Raw genomic sequence first — 15,436 nt, 5'->3', positions numbered from 1 at the left:
CCGGAATTTCTGTTCTGAGCCAGGATTTTTCCATTATACCAGATCCACTGAGGCCCCCCCGCCATAGTACAATTCCCATTTAGAGCCTAACTGGCATCTGATTGGCACCAGTGATGGAGAAATGGGTTATACTCACATCACAAAGATCTAAAACATTCTTTGGTCATTGGGTCCCAATGGTGTGTTCTATTCTGTGGTTGCAATGTGGGAACACTTTATACTTCTTTTCTAAATGATTTTTTTTCTACTTTCCAACCCCTAGCACAATCAGGACAAGCATTTAGAGCATTAAGGACACCAAATACAGAGGATGACAATACTTATAATTCTTTAGCAATATACAAATAACAGGGCTTAGCACCTCAATAACAGGAATAATCAGTTAAATAGGAAGCTACATCATAGTGAGTCAACAGAGCTCTTCTTGCGCGCGCGCACACACACACACACACACACACACACACACACACACACCTCTTATTACAGTCTCAATGGGATCTCTTTTTCCACTCTTTACCTTCAAGAGAGGACAACACATTTTGTGTAGCTTGACCTAGAGTTGGTTTGTGATACTTGTTCCACAAGAAAATAGTCTTAATGATATCCTTGCTGCAATCAAGAGATGTTCCTATTTGCAAGTGAATTCTATGGTTATTTTGAAATAAAAAGTGGCAGTTCTTATTAAAACTAAAATTAACATATAATTTGTTAAATTTGTGTCAGTTACAAAATATCAATAGTGGTCTAGATAACATGCACATAATAAAGAGTAAGCTTAAACCCATTTCCAGTAAAGATGAAAGGGAAGGGGAAGGGAATGAGAATTTGTCTGCTATATGCCAGGCAATGTTCACAGTATTTGTACAAATATTATAATTGAGAATGTCCTGTTTTAAAAAATGATTCATGGGACCAGGGAAGGCATTATCACAATAGTCTGGAATAGCCAATCATGTTGAACTTCTTAGGTTTAGTAACACCCCAAAATATGCACCTCACTGATCTAATAGCCTCTTCTATTGGAAACTCTGCTAAAAACAAAGAATATCCAAGATAAAGGGCAAAGACTCCATGTACTTTATCCACAGGAGAAATTCTTAGGTCTTCACTCCAAGACCATTTGTTTCTTACTTTAGGTTATTCTAAAAAAAAAAAAAAAAAAAAAAAAACCTTGGTTATTTAGTTTTCCATCCCAGCTAGAAGAACCAACTTAAAAGGAGTAAGAAAGTAGAGCTGACAATTAAGGAGGAAACAAATAAAACCAAGATTTTTTTTTAATATACTCTAGGAAGGAAGTATAATGTACCAAAGAGAGATAATTATCAAAAAAAATTAAAAGCATGTCCATTGTGATGGGAAAAAGTGTAAAGTTTCAGTTATATTTTGGAAGATGCCTGCATGTGAAAGTTCTCATTCCTTTCAAGTGCTGGATAAATGAGATGCTGATATATTTTACATATAATGAACTGAAACTTTTCCCACGTAGCATTTATGAAAATATGCATGCTTATGTTTTCACTTTCTCATTGTTCCAGAAAAATTACAATTTCATGCTAGATGTTTCTACTTGTCTCTTTACCTTTGTTTTTCTCTCTTTGTAGCCGGAGACCACCTCCATCACCAACTCGTCCCACTATAATTCGTCCATTAGAATCTTCCCTCTTAGACTAAGTGAAATTTCTGGCATGGCAACTAATTGCTAATGAATTATATGAAACCAACTAACTTGATAACTGTTGCAATAAATCATGAGTAGTCGCATGTGTGGACATCTGTAGGCAAGTAACCAGTTTTACTAATACTTTCATCATTCATTCTCCATTGCCTGTGGCATTTCCAATCTTTGGGGAAGGTCCATAATGCTTCAACCCATGAAAATGACTGACCTTATAGAATCTTCACATGGGCAGGGTTTGGGGTGCATTCCTATATAAAGAAACAAGAACTTTGAGAATATATATTTTACCTGCTTATGACTGAACTTGATCTTTCCAAATTTAAGACCAACTTGCTTTAATGATGTTTTTCCATTAAGGAACATTCCTGTGTAATAAAGAATAGTAATATTATGCAACACATACTTCTTTCCATAAATTCTAATTAGGGTGAGAGGAATTCAGTTGTCTGTTATTAAAGCTGCTGCCTGCTCTGTAATTACATACTCAGATTCCTTTACCCTCTCCTTCCTTTCACAGTCCTGCTGAGAAGTGGTTTCATTATGATTTCTTAGGAGTCAAAGCTTTCAAAATTTATAAGGTGCTTTGCTAAAGAAAACTCACTGCATTGCATAATATAAAGACCTTTTCCTTCTACTGATTTGTTTTGCTTCATGTACAACTGTGAATCAAAGCTTGTTCTTCATTAATCAGTCAGTGGGCATAGAGGATTAATTTCAGAATTTAAAAGTGAAGCAAAACACCACATCTGTCATAGTGTCTGAGAAACAGTCTTTCTTCTTTCACATAAGTATTAATATCCACATACCAGTGATGGCTGCCATGATTTGAAGTAAGGCAGGAATGAAACTAATACAAAATGAATCTGAATCCTTGAGATCAAGTCCTCTTGCTGCTGTGAAATGAGTGGACTGACCAACTGCATACTTTAAAGACAGTTTTGTGATGTCAATTCATTCCCATTGACTCCATTTTCTGATTATTATCTTGAATGTTTTGGTGGAAGCAAGCATTCCCCATTAATTTGTAATTCCCTTAATTAAGCATTTGCTTTATCCATTTTCCCTAGTGGAGTGTTAATTTTTGGTTTTTTATTCATACCATTCTTAATAAAGTTTGGAGCTTATTAAAGGTAGCCACCTGTTAAAGGATGGGTTATGCAACTGAGAACCTGTCAACATAGGTGTGCAGTGGTGTGAAGAAGAAACTAACACTTTTAAAATCACCTAGCTCCTAGACCCAATTTAAGGTCACTCAGTACCCTGAGGCTTCAGAAGAAAGATTCAGAACATTCAGATATGAAACAAAAGTTAGTCTTAAAGAACAGGGGACAATCTTTTTTTCCCTTTCTAAGGTACTTGGCAATTTGTTTTTTTCAAGGGCAGATAAGCCGATCAATTAATAGTTCAATCCTTAGCACTGAGTGTTGTGCTGCTGAGGACTATGTGAAGTGATATGAGAAAAACCTCTACAAACTAAAGTGAATTTCATCAACTATTCTCAGACAACAGACCAAATATTCATATAATAATTGTGTCACATAATGCTATCTCATAGTATACATAAGTAAATCAGATTTTTTCCTACTAAAATCCTTTGCTTTGACAGCAGTTCATATGATTTGTTTGTTAGTTTAACTTTAATTTCCTGTCGTTTATACCCAAAGCAGGCAGCTGTAGAGTATAAGATTAAAAAAAATTAATCAATGGGTAACCATTTCAAAAAGAGGATTTACTAAGTTCAGTGACTGAATAAGGTGTTTTCCTTATTAAACTTTATAAATGTTCAACATTAATTTGGACAAATAAATATTATAGGTAGTAATCAACGAATGAAGTTGCATTTGGTAACAAGGACATGTCATCTTTATAGTTTCCAAATATTTAGGTTTGGTTTATAGGTCAAAGTAGGGGGAAAAAAAACCTATTCCTTAGCTATACTATTCTCCCATTTCTTGTTTTCTCATTGTTGAAAAAAAAAAGTCTCCCTTTGTAAATGGAATAGATGTTCAGTGTCCATATTCTCTTTTTAAAAAAATATGTCTTAGGAAAGTGGAAACTATTAAATAACTTATCAGAGTTAGGGGATACAAGAAGACATTTTCATATGAATCTCCATTTTAGGATTTCCTTTTGTCCTTCACTTTCATTATCTTAAACAGGCAAAAAGGCAACCAGCTGTCTAATACTCTTCCCACTTCAGGGGTTTGGCTTAGTACAAAATGTGGTTTTACATTTTGCTGTATTTAAAAAAAAATTTCCTTCAAGTTAAAGGAAAATATTGTGGATAACCACTGGTGCATTTTAAAATTGTCTCAAACCATGTCAAAGAAAATTGCATATTTTTTTCAAGTTTCTTTCCACTGATCTTATGCAGTCATAAACAATACATTTGTCATCTTTGGCTTTCACTCCCAGATTATACCCCCGCAGTTAAACTTTTGGCTATAACTGCCCCCCTTTTGGGGGTACTGTTTTTTGTGTTTTCCCCACTTCTAAGATGTTTCTAATAGACTCTAGCCACCCTGAGGACTTGGACAGTCATGTGTGCTATATGAATTGTTTTTTAGTATTGTTCCCATTTCCCAAAGAGCTCATGTTTTCCAAAAGAGAGAAGCTGATGTAAGGGAAATCTGAACTTCTGAAGAATTTTTGCTTTGGGGCACACCCTGCACATATGGCCTTAAGAAAGGAGTATACCTGAATGTGTGGTACAAATGTTTACCATGCTGGCTCTAGCCTCCTATGGAACTTTCTTTTAAGCTAGCTGCTCAACCTCTGTAACTCCTACAACCACAGCTCTATCATATCTGGCACAGGAGAGCAAGCATACATGTAGACACGATGGCTTGAAGTAGTTTTATTTCCACAAACAAGATAAATACTGCATGTATACTGACATGTTTCAATAACAGCTAAATAAGATGTGGACAGAATGTTGAAATAGACTTCACTTTCAACAAGTATATTTCACTTCCAAAAACCGGTAGCAAACATTTAACTCCTCAACATTGCTTTGAGCCATGCTTCATTAGGTAGATGGGCAGCAGGATCTGCTTATTAGCCAATTTCCTATTTGTTGGGATGGAAACTAAGTCTAACCCAAACCTTAGAATGAACAGTTTCCTGAGCTATTTAGGTAGATTAAGCCTTCTAAACTTAAAGAATAAAAATAGTCAAGTAGACTTCTGTGTAGACTGTAGCCATAACTCTCAAATATGAAAAAGGGACCTAATACCAGTATGTTATAAATGTTGATGTTTGATGTGTACAAACCTATTTTTATGCATGTGTCACTCTGTATACAGTAAATAATGAATCATGTTTATGTAAGTACATGTGTTTTGTGGAAGTTCATAAAACATTTGATAAAATGTTTCAAGCATGGTTATGATTTATAGATGTATAGTGTGCATATATGTGTGTGTGTGTGTGTGTGTACATGTATGGATGACCATATCTATATGTCCAACATAGGTGTTCATAAAAATATTGAAAAAAAAACCCTTTGTTAATGTAAAAGATAGCTATGAAGGACCTATGGAAACATATGGCAATTATCTAACAGAAAACCATCTCTCATACAATATTTGAGTCTTGATCCAAATTGTATTCATTTGAGAAGAGACACACAAACTCCGAGAATGACCTTGGTATTCTGTGCCCAAATGAGTTAGCATAACATTCACAAACATTTAATCTAGAATTCAGAGTTGTGCTATCTGGACATTTTTTTATTCAAACAGATGGACATGATGTGCAAGATTTGGAAACTCACATTTTAAAGTTTCTTATCAGGAATCCAGGCTGCTCTCTGGGTCACTGAAACTGATCCTAAAAAGTTGATGGACATACTTGTTTTCTCTATGCCATATGTTTCCAAGAATAAAATGGAGAAAGGTGACAAAATAAAGAAAATTCAGGCTTTTCAAAATAAATTTGATGGAAACCTGAAGGAAAAAATCCTTTTCAAATTTATTAACCAACTATTATTACATTTGGCATTTAATATTAATTGTTTGAAAATCATCCAAAAATTTCCTTAGTGTTGTGCAAAGTGTCCAAGCACCACATTTTGAAATAATAGAACTCAGTAGAAGAAAATAATTTAAGATCCCCCTATGAAGTTAGAGCAGAAGAAGCATCCCTGCTATGAGTAGTATTTTAAATGATCCTAGAGAAAAGAATACTAGCTCATTCAACCATAGAGAATCTAACTTTTTACCCACAAATAAGCCTTTCTTGTTATATGGCTACTAAATCAATTTTGTCACCCTGGCTGGTTAATTTGTTGTAAAGTATGTGGTGCTCTATATGCAAACCTTTAACATTATTTTGGTGTATATCTTGTATTGTGTAATTATATATTTGTATATATGTAAGTGTATGTGTAGAAAGAGAGAGGAAAGAGAGAGAGAGAGAGAGAGGGAGAGAGAGAGAGAGAGAGAGAGAGAGAGAGAGAGAGAGAGAGAGAGAAACAGACAGAGAAATGGAAGAAGTGAAGTGAAAGATTTTTTTGTTTGTCTTATTATCTTCATACTGGTGTATTGGTGAGACTTCTCACCTCTCTGGTCTAGTGTTTTACATAAGGCTCAACTGTTTGATTATTATTGTTATTATTATTGATTTGTTATTGGTTTAAAAGTTAAGTTTAGGAATACTTACATCTTGCTCTCTGTGTAATATAATAGGATAGACTCTTGTCATAAATGAATATTATTCTGCCTGTCTTTCCTCTTACTTTGTCTGCAGGCGATCTGATAAGAATGGCTCCTCCCATCCAGAAAGTCTACCACTGTTACTTGATTTTTGACTTACTGTTAACAGCCTGTGTTTTATTTGTGTTGTCTCTGTTTCTTTTCTCTCTCCTTTTCAGAACCATCTAAACATTTTTTATAAAGAACAGTGTTCAGATATTAGCAAAATTTGGTTTTCTCTGTTGATTCTCTAATTATTAATCTGAGCCAGAATAGGTCCCACTGACCTGCCAGGAAGGTTAGTGATTTCCTAGCATTGATACCCGAACCTGGAAATGGACGGGTTATTTGCAGCAAGTTCCTAAAGCCTGTTGTGTCATTTTTTGAAGGTCATATGCACTTGTGAAAATTGTGAAGTTGTATTTCTGAACCTGAAATAAATTACAACATTTGAAGGACTGCTCTTCTTCATTCTTTTCTTAATGCCATGGTAAATTGTGTCTTTGCATTTTGATGAAAGCCAAAGATTCCTAGGAATGTTTTTTTTTTCCTTTTTTCTTTTTGTTCAAAGAACCCAGGCTCCAGCTAAATCAGCCAAAAAAAAAGTCAAAGGGGTTAACACCAAAATGTTATAGCATAATCACAGATTTTGGCACAGATTCTAAAGGAGCTAGGTAAAATGAATCAGAGGTAAGAAACTGAGAAAGATTGCTCCATTGCTTTAGGAGTTTTTTTAAATTGCTGCTCTATGCTAAATATATATATATGTGTATATTTAGAATATATATATGCAGGTATCTATGTGCATATATATATGTGTTTGTGTGTGTGTGTAAATATATATATGTATGTGTGTGTGTGTAGACACATAACTAGAGACTCTAATGCAATATCTATCAAGAAATAAGATAAAATAAAAAAGGATATTTTATCCTTATATGTCTTGGAAACAAACAAAAAAGATTCACAAGAAACAATATTAGTAGGTGAAAGTATGTGTTCCAATTGGACCAAAAAAAAATATGTTTCGCATAGAAAATCACTGAGCTTCTCACCTAAGAGACGGCCTCAATATATTTATGTATGTGGATTCTCTACAATCTCTATGTGGTAAAATACTTCTATTTTGTTCCAACAACATTCAAGGAATAAATGAGATGGAATGCTCACACTCCACCTCTAGGAATTCTTCAGTCTAATGGAAGGATCCACACAGCTTTTTATATCAAGGTCATAGTTTTAAAAGTTGGAAGAGTCTTTAGAGATCACCAACAACTCATTTCAGTATTTCAGGAAACAGAGTCCCAGAGACTTTAAGTGATGCAACTGTGATTGTAAAGATATTAAGCAGCAAATCTAGGTTACTATGTCCCCCTGATTCTCTATTTAGAATTGTTTCCTTTGACTGCACTGCCTCTTCTACAACTCATTTTTCTGTCCTGAAAAGCATTAAGTGTCAAATGTAGTTTGTTCTTAGGATTCTTAGCCTAAGTTTACTTCTTCCATTCTTATGTTGGGCATGCAAAAATAGACTATAAGGAGCTAGAAGAATATTCTTCTACAGAATTTCCTAGTGATGGAGTTGGGGGAGACGAGGATCAGGTAGATTATTGTGTTAATTCCTCATGCATTCATATAAACGCTGAACTTTATGTGAACATAGAGATGTTAATGCCACATGAGGAGGTATTTATAGAGAGATTCATCCTAAATATCTCACCTTTTTGTACTCTTTAAATGAATTTTATTGGTGTGCTCAAGAGAGCTTCCACTGTAGTAAACTACATTAAATCAAGTTATAGTTGCCATTTAGGAAGTTTATCTCTTTGTATTTGGAAAATTATTTTATCTGAAAATGGTTGGCATGGGAACACCTGTTTCATTTTAATCATCCAAGGTTTGTTTTTCTCCTTTAGTGGACATTTAAAGCCCATCTATTTTGAGAAATTGACCTCACATGCTATATTTAAAAGGGATGCTTGATCTCTTTCCCAGCACCACAACATGTTTCTTGTCTTATAACTCTTAAGGCCATTTCAGAGAATTCCTTCACAGTATCACCCAAATAGTTCAAGATATGCACAGAGAGCTCAGCCACAGATAATGACTATTTCACTGGTTCATGGAAAAATACATAAGAGCTCAAGGCCAATCTTTAATGGAATTCTGGATTGGATGTGAACAAGATATAGTCAGATAATAAAATCTCATACTTCAAAGGGAACTTGAGATCAACTTTCTAGTCTAACCTCCATCTCCTGATGGTCACTGGGTTCTTGCTTAAAGATCAGTGAATGGAGAAACTACTATCTCCCAAGGTATTCCATTATACTTTTAAATTATGAAGAATTTAAATTATGAAAAATTATTAGGAACTTTTTTCTTTCCCTAAATTCATCTCTTTGCATTGTTTTTCCATTTCTTCCAGTTCTGCCCACTCGGGTCAAATAGAACAAGTAAAACCCCTCCTTCATGTTATAATCCTCCATATCTTTGAAGAGGGATGGCAGCTTCCTAGCAAATCTTCTCCAGATTAATCCTCTAACCATTAATCTACATTTATATTCAGTCCTTTTCCACTTACAGATAGGCATAATCATTGGCATAATCAGGTTCCTGGAAAATTTGGATGAAGAAATATGGAGATGCAGAGAACTGTCCATCAAAGTCAGGTGGCAACATATTCATGCAGGAAAACCATTGACAAGATGTACCATTTGGGACTGGTGGCAACTCTGATGGGCAGATATACTGGACAATGAATAGTATATGGAGGAATGAGACATGAAAAGATAGTTCATCCCTACTGAATACACTCTGGCCTGGCAACCTCTAGGGAGCAAAATGGGGAAGGCAGAAGACACAAGGAAGGAATAAAGGAGAAATATAATGTAATCTTTCCCGATTGGATCCATTCAACTGGGCAATTCCCGAAAGATGAAGTTGAAGGCAGAGGCATGGAGAGGATGCTGCCAGTTAAAAGTGAAGAGGGGCAGGTATTTTAGTAGCACTAGGCAACCTCCAAATGTGCAGTCCTACTGGACAATCCAAGAGAGGAGATAGGGATATAGGAATTAGGCTTGATAGTGAGACAGTGGGATGGAAGATGGTCCCCAAGAAAAAAGAACTTTCATGATATAGTTACATTTGACATTAGGGGAATCTACAAGATCAGGATGCATTGAAGAACCCCATAGGGAAATGGAAGGTAGCGACATGGTAATTAAAACAGAAACAGAACCAGAGCTCTCTTAGTCCAAGGAAGAAACGTACCTGCAGTTTTGTTTTTTTATCTTGTGGGAAAATCCCAGTTATCCCACCCTAGTTTTTGGTTTTCAGCATCCAAAAACAACTAAACACATTGAAGATTCTGGGAAATGAATGGCAAAACAAACAAACAAACAAAACTGAAGGGAGCCGTGACAACTCTATCAACACCATAGTGTTTTCTTTGGTAATCAGAGAGGATGGCAAGAAATCAAAATGCAGAAAAAGTAAGGAGTCATTAGGAAATCCTTACTCAAAATGAATCTTTCCTCAAAATCAATTTTCATTTGATGCTTTACACACACACATTCTTGCCTCTCCATCATTGACATCTAAAGCTTCTAGTTCTGTTTATAGGTTAATTTATTCGACCAATCCCAAGCATTATAGTGCTTTGGTATGTGCTAGCAAATGTTCCTTTGACATAACAGCCCTGTTGCTCAATATAATGCTTCACCTCTCCACCATACTGAGACAATTGATTTGTTCACCAGACCCATTAAAACTCAAAAATAGTTTCTACTTCCTGTTTTGGTAATAAATCTGGCTGATTCCAAGATGAATTTAATTATACATCCTTCATCAAAACACCAGGGATACCCATTACAGGAATCTCTGAAACTAAAGACTAACAGATCCCTTATAATAGAAAGGCTTTTACTTTCTATTGTAACAATATCAAGCTTTTGATCTTGTAAATAAGTAGGAGGGTTCCTAAATGCTTGGTCTTTCACTACTTAATATGTTATTAATGACTAGAATAAAGGTGTGGATGCTATACTTAACAAATCTGAAGATGATACAAAACTGGGAGGAATGGTCAACATGCTAGCTTAAACTATATAAAGAAAGGCATAGTGTCCAGATCTAAGGAGGTCAAACAACATTTGTTCAATGCTGGATCCAACATTTTAGGGAATATATAGATAAATTCATATCTAGAGAAGTATTTTCAGGCTAATGAAGAGCTTGGAAATCATATCATAAGAAGATAAGTTGAAGGAACTGGGAATGTTTAGCCTGAAGGAAAAAAGGCTTTGGTGAAATATCATCATCATCATCCTCGCCACCTCCATGATACCTGTCTTCAAGTATCTGAAGGTTTGTCCCATACTTGTTTTTCTTGTGCCCAGAAACCAGAACTAGAAGCAATGAGTTGATGTTGCAAACTCTCTAGGAAGACATCAGAGAATAGTGGTTTCTTCTCTCAAGTAAGAGAGTGTTATGTTATAGAAAGTACTTTTGTTATATATATACAGAGAGAGAGAGAGTTCATAAATGATCTAATTATTGAGCTTTACCTATGAGCCTCTCACAGAAGAAAGTTAGTCCCTTCCCTGAAGTGTTTGTGCAAAAGTAAGCTGAACAAACCAAAAGTGAATGGGTACCCAAGCTGGCATCAAAAAGAAGACCTACAATACATATTATATTGAAGAACTACAGGATCACAGAAAAGGTGTAAGTAGGAATTTTGCTTTTGATGGAATGTTAGGTTTTTAGATTCAAGGAAAACACTATGATATATCCCAGCCCTTCATATATGTAAACCATGCATCTTGTTTATGAAATCCAATGAGAAATTCATTGCCAGTAAGCCAGAATGAGAAAATAGATGAAAATTTAGAAATTCTTTAGTCAAACAACAGAAAGAGTTCTTTGGCCATTTAATCTATCTATCAAAGGAAGGCTTATACTAGATTATCTAGATTAAGCAATATATCTTCAGATATGCCTAGAAAATATCAGAGGCAAGAGCTAGAATGAGTGACTCTTGACCTTTACCCAATGCATATCAAGATTCCAGATCTCTGTGGAGAGACAAAAAGAACCTTTTTTTTTAATCACAGCAGATTAAAAACTTCAGCTGAAGCCCCAGATCTGACCTAGACTCCCCAGGAACCAAATTCAAACCTTTCCAAGTCATCCTTATCCCAGAAGGAATCACAAAAGTTCCCATTTTCCCAACATTCTACCTTGAGATAGATCAATCATAAAGATTTTTCTCAACCTTTTTAGGATCTTCCAATTCAATTTTTGTTCATTTCTTCTAGCAGAATCACGAAACACTGGAACTGGAAAAATCCTTAGAAACTTTTTACTCCAACCTCCTCATTAAACAAATGAGGAGTCCCAGAAGCCAACATCATACATTTAATAAGTAATGACTCTTATTTGAATCCAGCTTTTCAGAATCTAAGTCTATAATGCTTCCTACTACACCAAATATAATACCAAAACTCCATCCCCACCTTCCCCTCTGTTTCATCCAAAGAATAATTGAATATATTCTATAGCATTAGGGTTTTTTTCCCCTTTATTTTATGAGTAGTCACTGCATTTTTAAGACCCCTGGAAATATCCCAGGGACCCCATGATCTAATCATAAAGATTTCTAGTGCTATCTAGAATTCCTCTGAAATGTGATTATGGGTTTCATTCTCTCACTCTTTGATACCCCCATGAAAATTCTCACTGTAGTGATTTCCATGGTATGAAAGTAATCCTAGACTTTTAAAAGCTCTCTTAGCAAGAGACAAACTTAAGAAGCTGGAGAGGCTTTGACTCTGGGCTAGATGGAGGATAATCTAAAGACCAGTCAAGCTAAGTGTACAGAGGCTCAACATTACCAAGAAGGCCACCAGATAAAAGATATCTGGGGCCAAATCAACTCATGTGATCATCTATTAAGATGTAAAAGAATTGTGATCTTTGCACTAGTGGGACTATGCATACATGTAAAATTTCAGGTTTCTTTGAAGTTGAAATATGGATGTGGATTACTGAACCTCTGTATAATGTAGGTTCTACATAGCTAGTCCAGCTGATGGCCAACAAAACCTACGTTGAAACCATTATTAACTCTTGCCATGCCTTATTATTCCTTTTCCCACCCCCACCTCCATTCCCACTCCTGTTTGTGCCTGGCTTGAATGTGACTAACTTTGTGGGATATTTTTTTTTGCATGTTACCATTCAAATATTTTAGTATTTAAACCCTGTTTTCTCCCTCCTCGTCTGTGTTTTTCTTTTTTTCTTGTCATTTTGTTTATTTTCCTTCAGGCGGCCCCCTCCTGCAGTTCCAGGACGACCATCCTAACACACTCACCATTCATCTCCTTTTATATCCAACAGCATTTATATCATGGTATTGAAAACAGCTTTCATTGGCATTGTATGCTGCATGTACAGAAAAAAAAATTTATTTTTGATCACTGTCTACAATAAAACACCAAAAGTTTATTCTATATAAAGAAATTAAATGTGTCTTTTGTTTCCTTTGCTAAGTGGAGAAGTTTAAATGGAAAGTATGATTTATTGAAATGCTAACTAATTAAGAGGAAGAATGAACAGAAATGATCTGAATAAGTTTAATAAGTGTGGGGATATAAAAGGGAATACAGAACATGATTGATGAACTAAAGTGTGCTGATGTAAGACATTCTGGCAGGGGGAAAAGATCTCTTAAAGTGAGATCCAGTAAAAAACAAAAAGATTAAATAAAAATTGTCGAGAAGAATCACAACAGTCTGGATTATTTTAATCAGGCCTCTGGAAATCCCATAAATAAGAACTATTATGTCTACCTTTTCCTAAACTCTCACAGTAGGAGATAAAATATATGAGATCATGAAAGAAACAGGAAGTGTGAATCACAAAGTCTTCCAAACTCCAATTTGCAATTGCAAAACAAAGAAATGTTATCCAGAGTCTAAGCTAGAACAAACTAAGGGATACTGTCACTTTGAGAAAAGACATGATCTTTGTTGAGTGACAATAATATTTTAGAAAAAAGAGAATTTAGGACATAGATTTCAAAAGAGAGAAAATAATTTTGAATTTTTTTCTTAACTTTTAAAAAAATAACTATTTGGAAAACTGAATTGGAAATGATGTCACTCTTAATGGAATATAGGAGATCATACCATATATAAGATGAATTTTCCATGATTCACAATGGTTTGATATAATTTACAGCTTTGTTTTGTGAAACTTTATAAGATCTAAATTAGAATCAAAGAAACTACCCTTTATCTGCAGGACTGAGCACCTTCATTGAAGGGTCCCAACTTTAAAAATCGCTCTGATCATATTCATCCTACAGATGCCGCTCCATGAGGAAGGCTTTAATATACTAGCTATGAAATCAAAAAGTTCTCAATCCCTGAATAACTCTGGGTAAGTGGAGCATACAAACTTTAATACTGTAGCCCTAGAAGCATCAGCATGATAAAATAGATTGGAAGTCAGAGGGTGTTGATCCAAATCCTAGCCTAACTTTGCTACCTGTGACTCTGGGCAAGACACTTGAACCTCCTGGATGTCAGTTTCTTCATTTGCAAATTATGGAATTGCTTATTTAGGTCTTTGTGGCCCTTCCAGTCTAAATCTATGATCCTATGATCTTACAAGACAAACATGTGAAGCTTACTCTTAGATGTACAAGTATTTTGTTGTTGTTGAAGTAGCATCTGATTGTGATCTCATTTAGAGTTATCTTGACAAAGATACTAAAGTTCTTGGCTGTTTCCTTTTCTAGCTCATTTCACAGATAAGGAAACTGAGGTAAATCAAGGTTAAGTGATTTGCCCAGGGTCACACAGTTTGTAAGTATTTGAATACAGATTTGAACTCTGGTCTACATGCTTCAGGGCCTGGTGTTCTATCTACCATACCACCTAGCTTCCAGTTATATTTTCTTTTCCTACGTAAAACTATCTTTGAATGTACTCCAATCAGAAGCTGCAAAGCCTTTTTTTTTCCCCTTTATAGCTAGAAATTCTATATGAAATATTAGAATAATTCCCTCTTTCTATTGATAAAAATTATTTTCTAATACTTCATATTTTTTTGATTACTAGGAAAAGTAGAAGCACAAGAAAAGGAAGGTCAGTCCAAACTTATTCTAACCTGGAGATGACTAAATTGATGCAACATCTAGGACAGATTATACTCCTGCCCTTCCCTTCGCCCTGAATCCAACTTCTTAAAAGTTATATCTGCTTGTTATATCTATAAGCAATATTATTATATGCCATTCCCATATCATCATGTCATTCCTAAGTTAGTTACATCCCTTCCATTAAAATATAAAAACATAAATGTGAATTTCTTCTGGTCTGTTCTTTTCAAAAATATTCATTTGGAAATCACCCCAAATGTTTTAAACACATTTTTTCCTATTCTGCTCAACCCAGAACTATGAAGGTAAAACATTCAGGATTATTTTAAAGTTACTGGCCTGATGAGCAATACGATAGGAGCATCCAGAGCATAAGAGATGCCTCTGCCCTGCTGCAGCCTTCAGTCTTCTTGTATGAAGGAATGGTCCCCTTAATATTTCTGAAAAGAAAGAGGTAAGAAGTAATGGAGAGGAAGGAGTGAGGAGAGAAAGCTGCTAATAATATAAACCACAGCAAGGTGGCAAGCATTATATTTTAATGCTGTTTCTCTGTTTTATTGTATTCTCCCAAAAAAAGATGGAACACAAAGCTCTACAGGATCTGAGGAAGCTGAAGTGCCTTCCAGGTAATCATGGTCCATGGTGATCAGAGAAATTCAACTACTCTTTCTCTTCTAAAAATTCATGATAATAATTCTAGGATCGTTTCAAGAAAAACTATTACAAAAAGCTACAACAGATGCTTGAATTCTAGAATAGTATCAACCAGTTAAATCACATATAATAGTACAATCCACTATTCCAGAACTCAGTAGTTTTAACATGTAAGAAAGAAAGGAATAGAATTTATTTTTCAACCAATCAGAAGCCCATATTATTCTTTTCCCAATAGAAGAA

At 35.0% G+C, this 15,436-nt stretch overlaps 1 protein-coding gene across 3 annotated transcripts in view; it reads left to right on the top strand.

The window, feature by feature from the left end:
• Nucleotides 1-13,310, top strand: part of DNM3 (dynamin 3) — a 581,691-nt gene extending 568,381 nt beyond the window's left edge. For 2 of the 3 annotated variants that reach the window (XM_051998948.1, XM_051998947.1), the window contains one exon: nucleotides 1,602-5,052. In XM_051998948.1, the coding sequence (XP_051854908.1) occupies nucleotides 1,602-1,671 (70 nt within the window). In that variant the 3' untranslated portion in view covers nucleotides 1,672-5,052. Of the gene's footprint in view, nucleotides 1-1,601; nucleotides 5,053-12,699 lie in introns of those variants that run through there. The other variant, XM_051998949.1, reaches the window with a different exon arrangement.
• Nucleotides 13,311-15,436: the final 2,126 nt, after the last annotated feature.

The sequence above is a fragment of the Antechinus flavipes genome, chromosome 4, assembly GCF_016432865.1.
Source record: "Antechinus flavipes isolate AdamAnt ecotype Samford, QLD, Australia chromosome 4, AdamAnt_v2, whole genome shotgun sequence".
Classification (NCBI taxonomy): domain Eukaryota; kingdom Metazoa; phylum Chordata; class Mammalia; order Dasyuromorphia; family Dasyuridae; genus Antechinus; species Antechinus flavipes.
The sequence above is the reverse complement of the archived record's forward strand: the minus strand, read 5'-3'. Positions and strand labels throughout refer to the sequence as shown.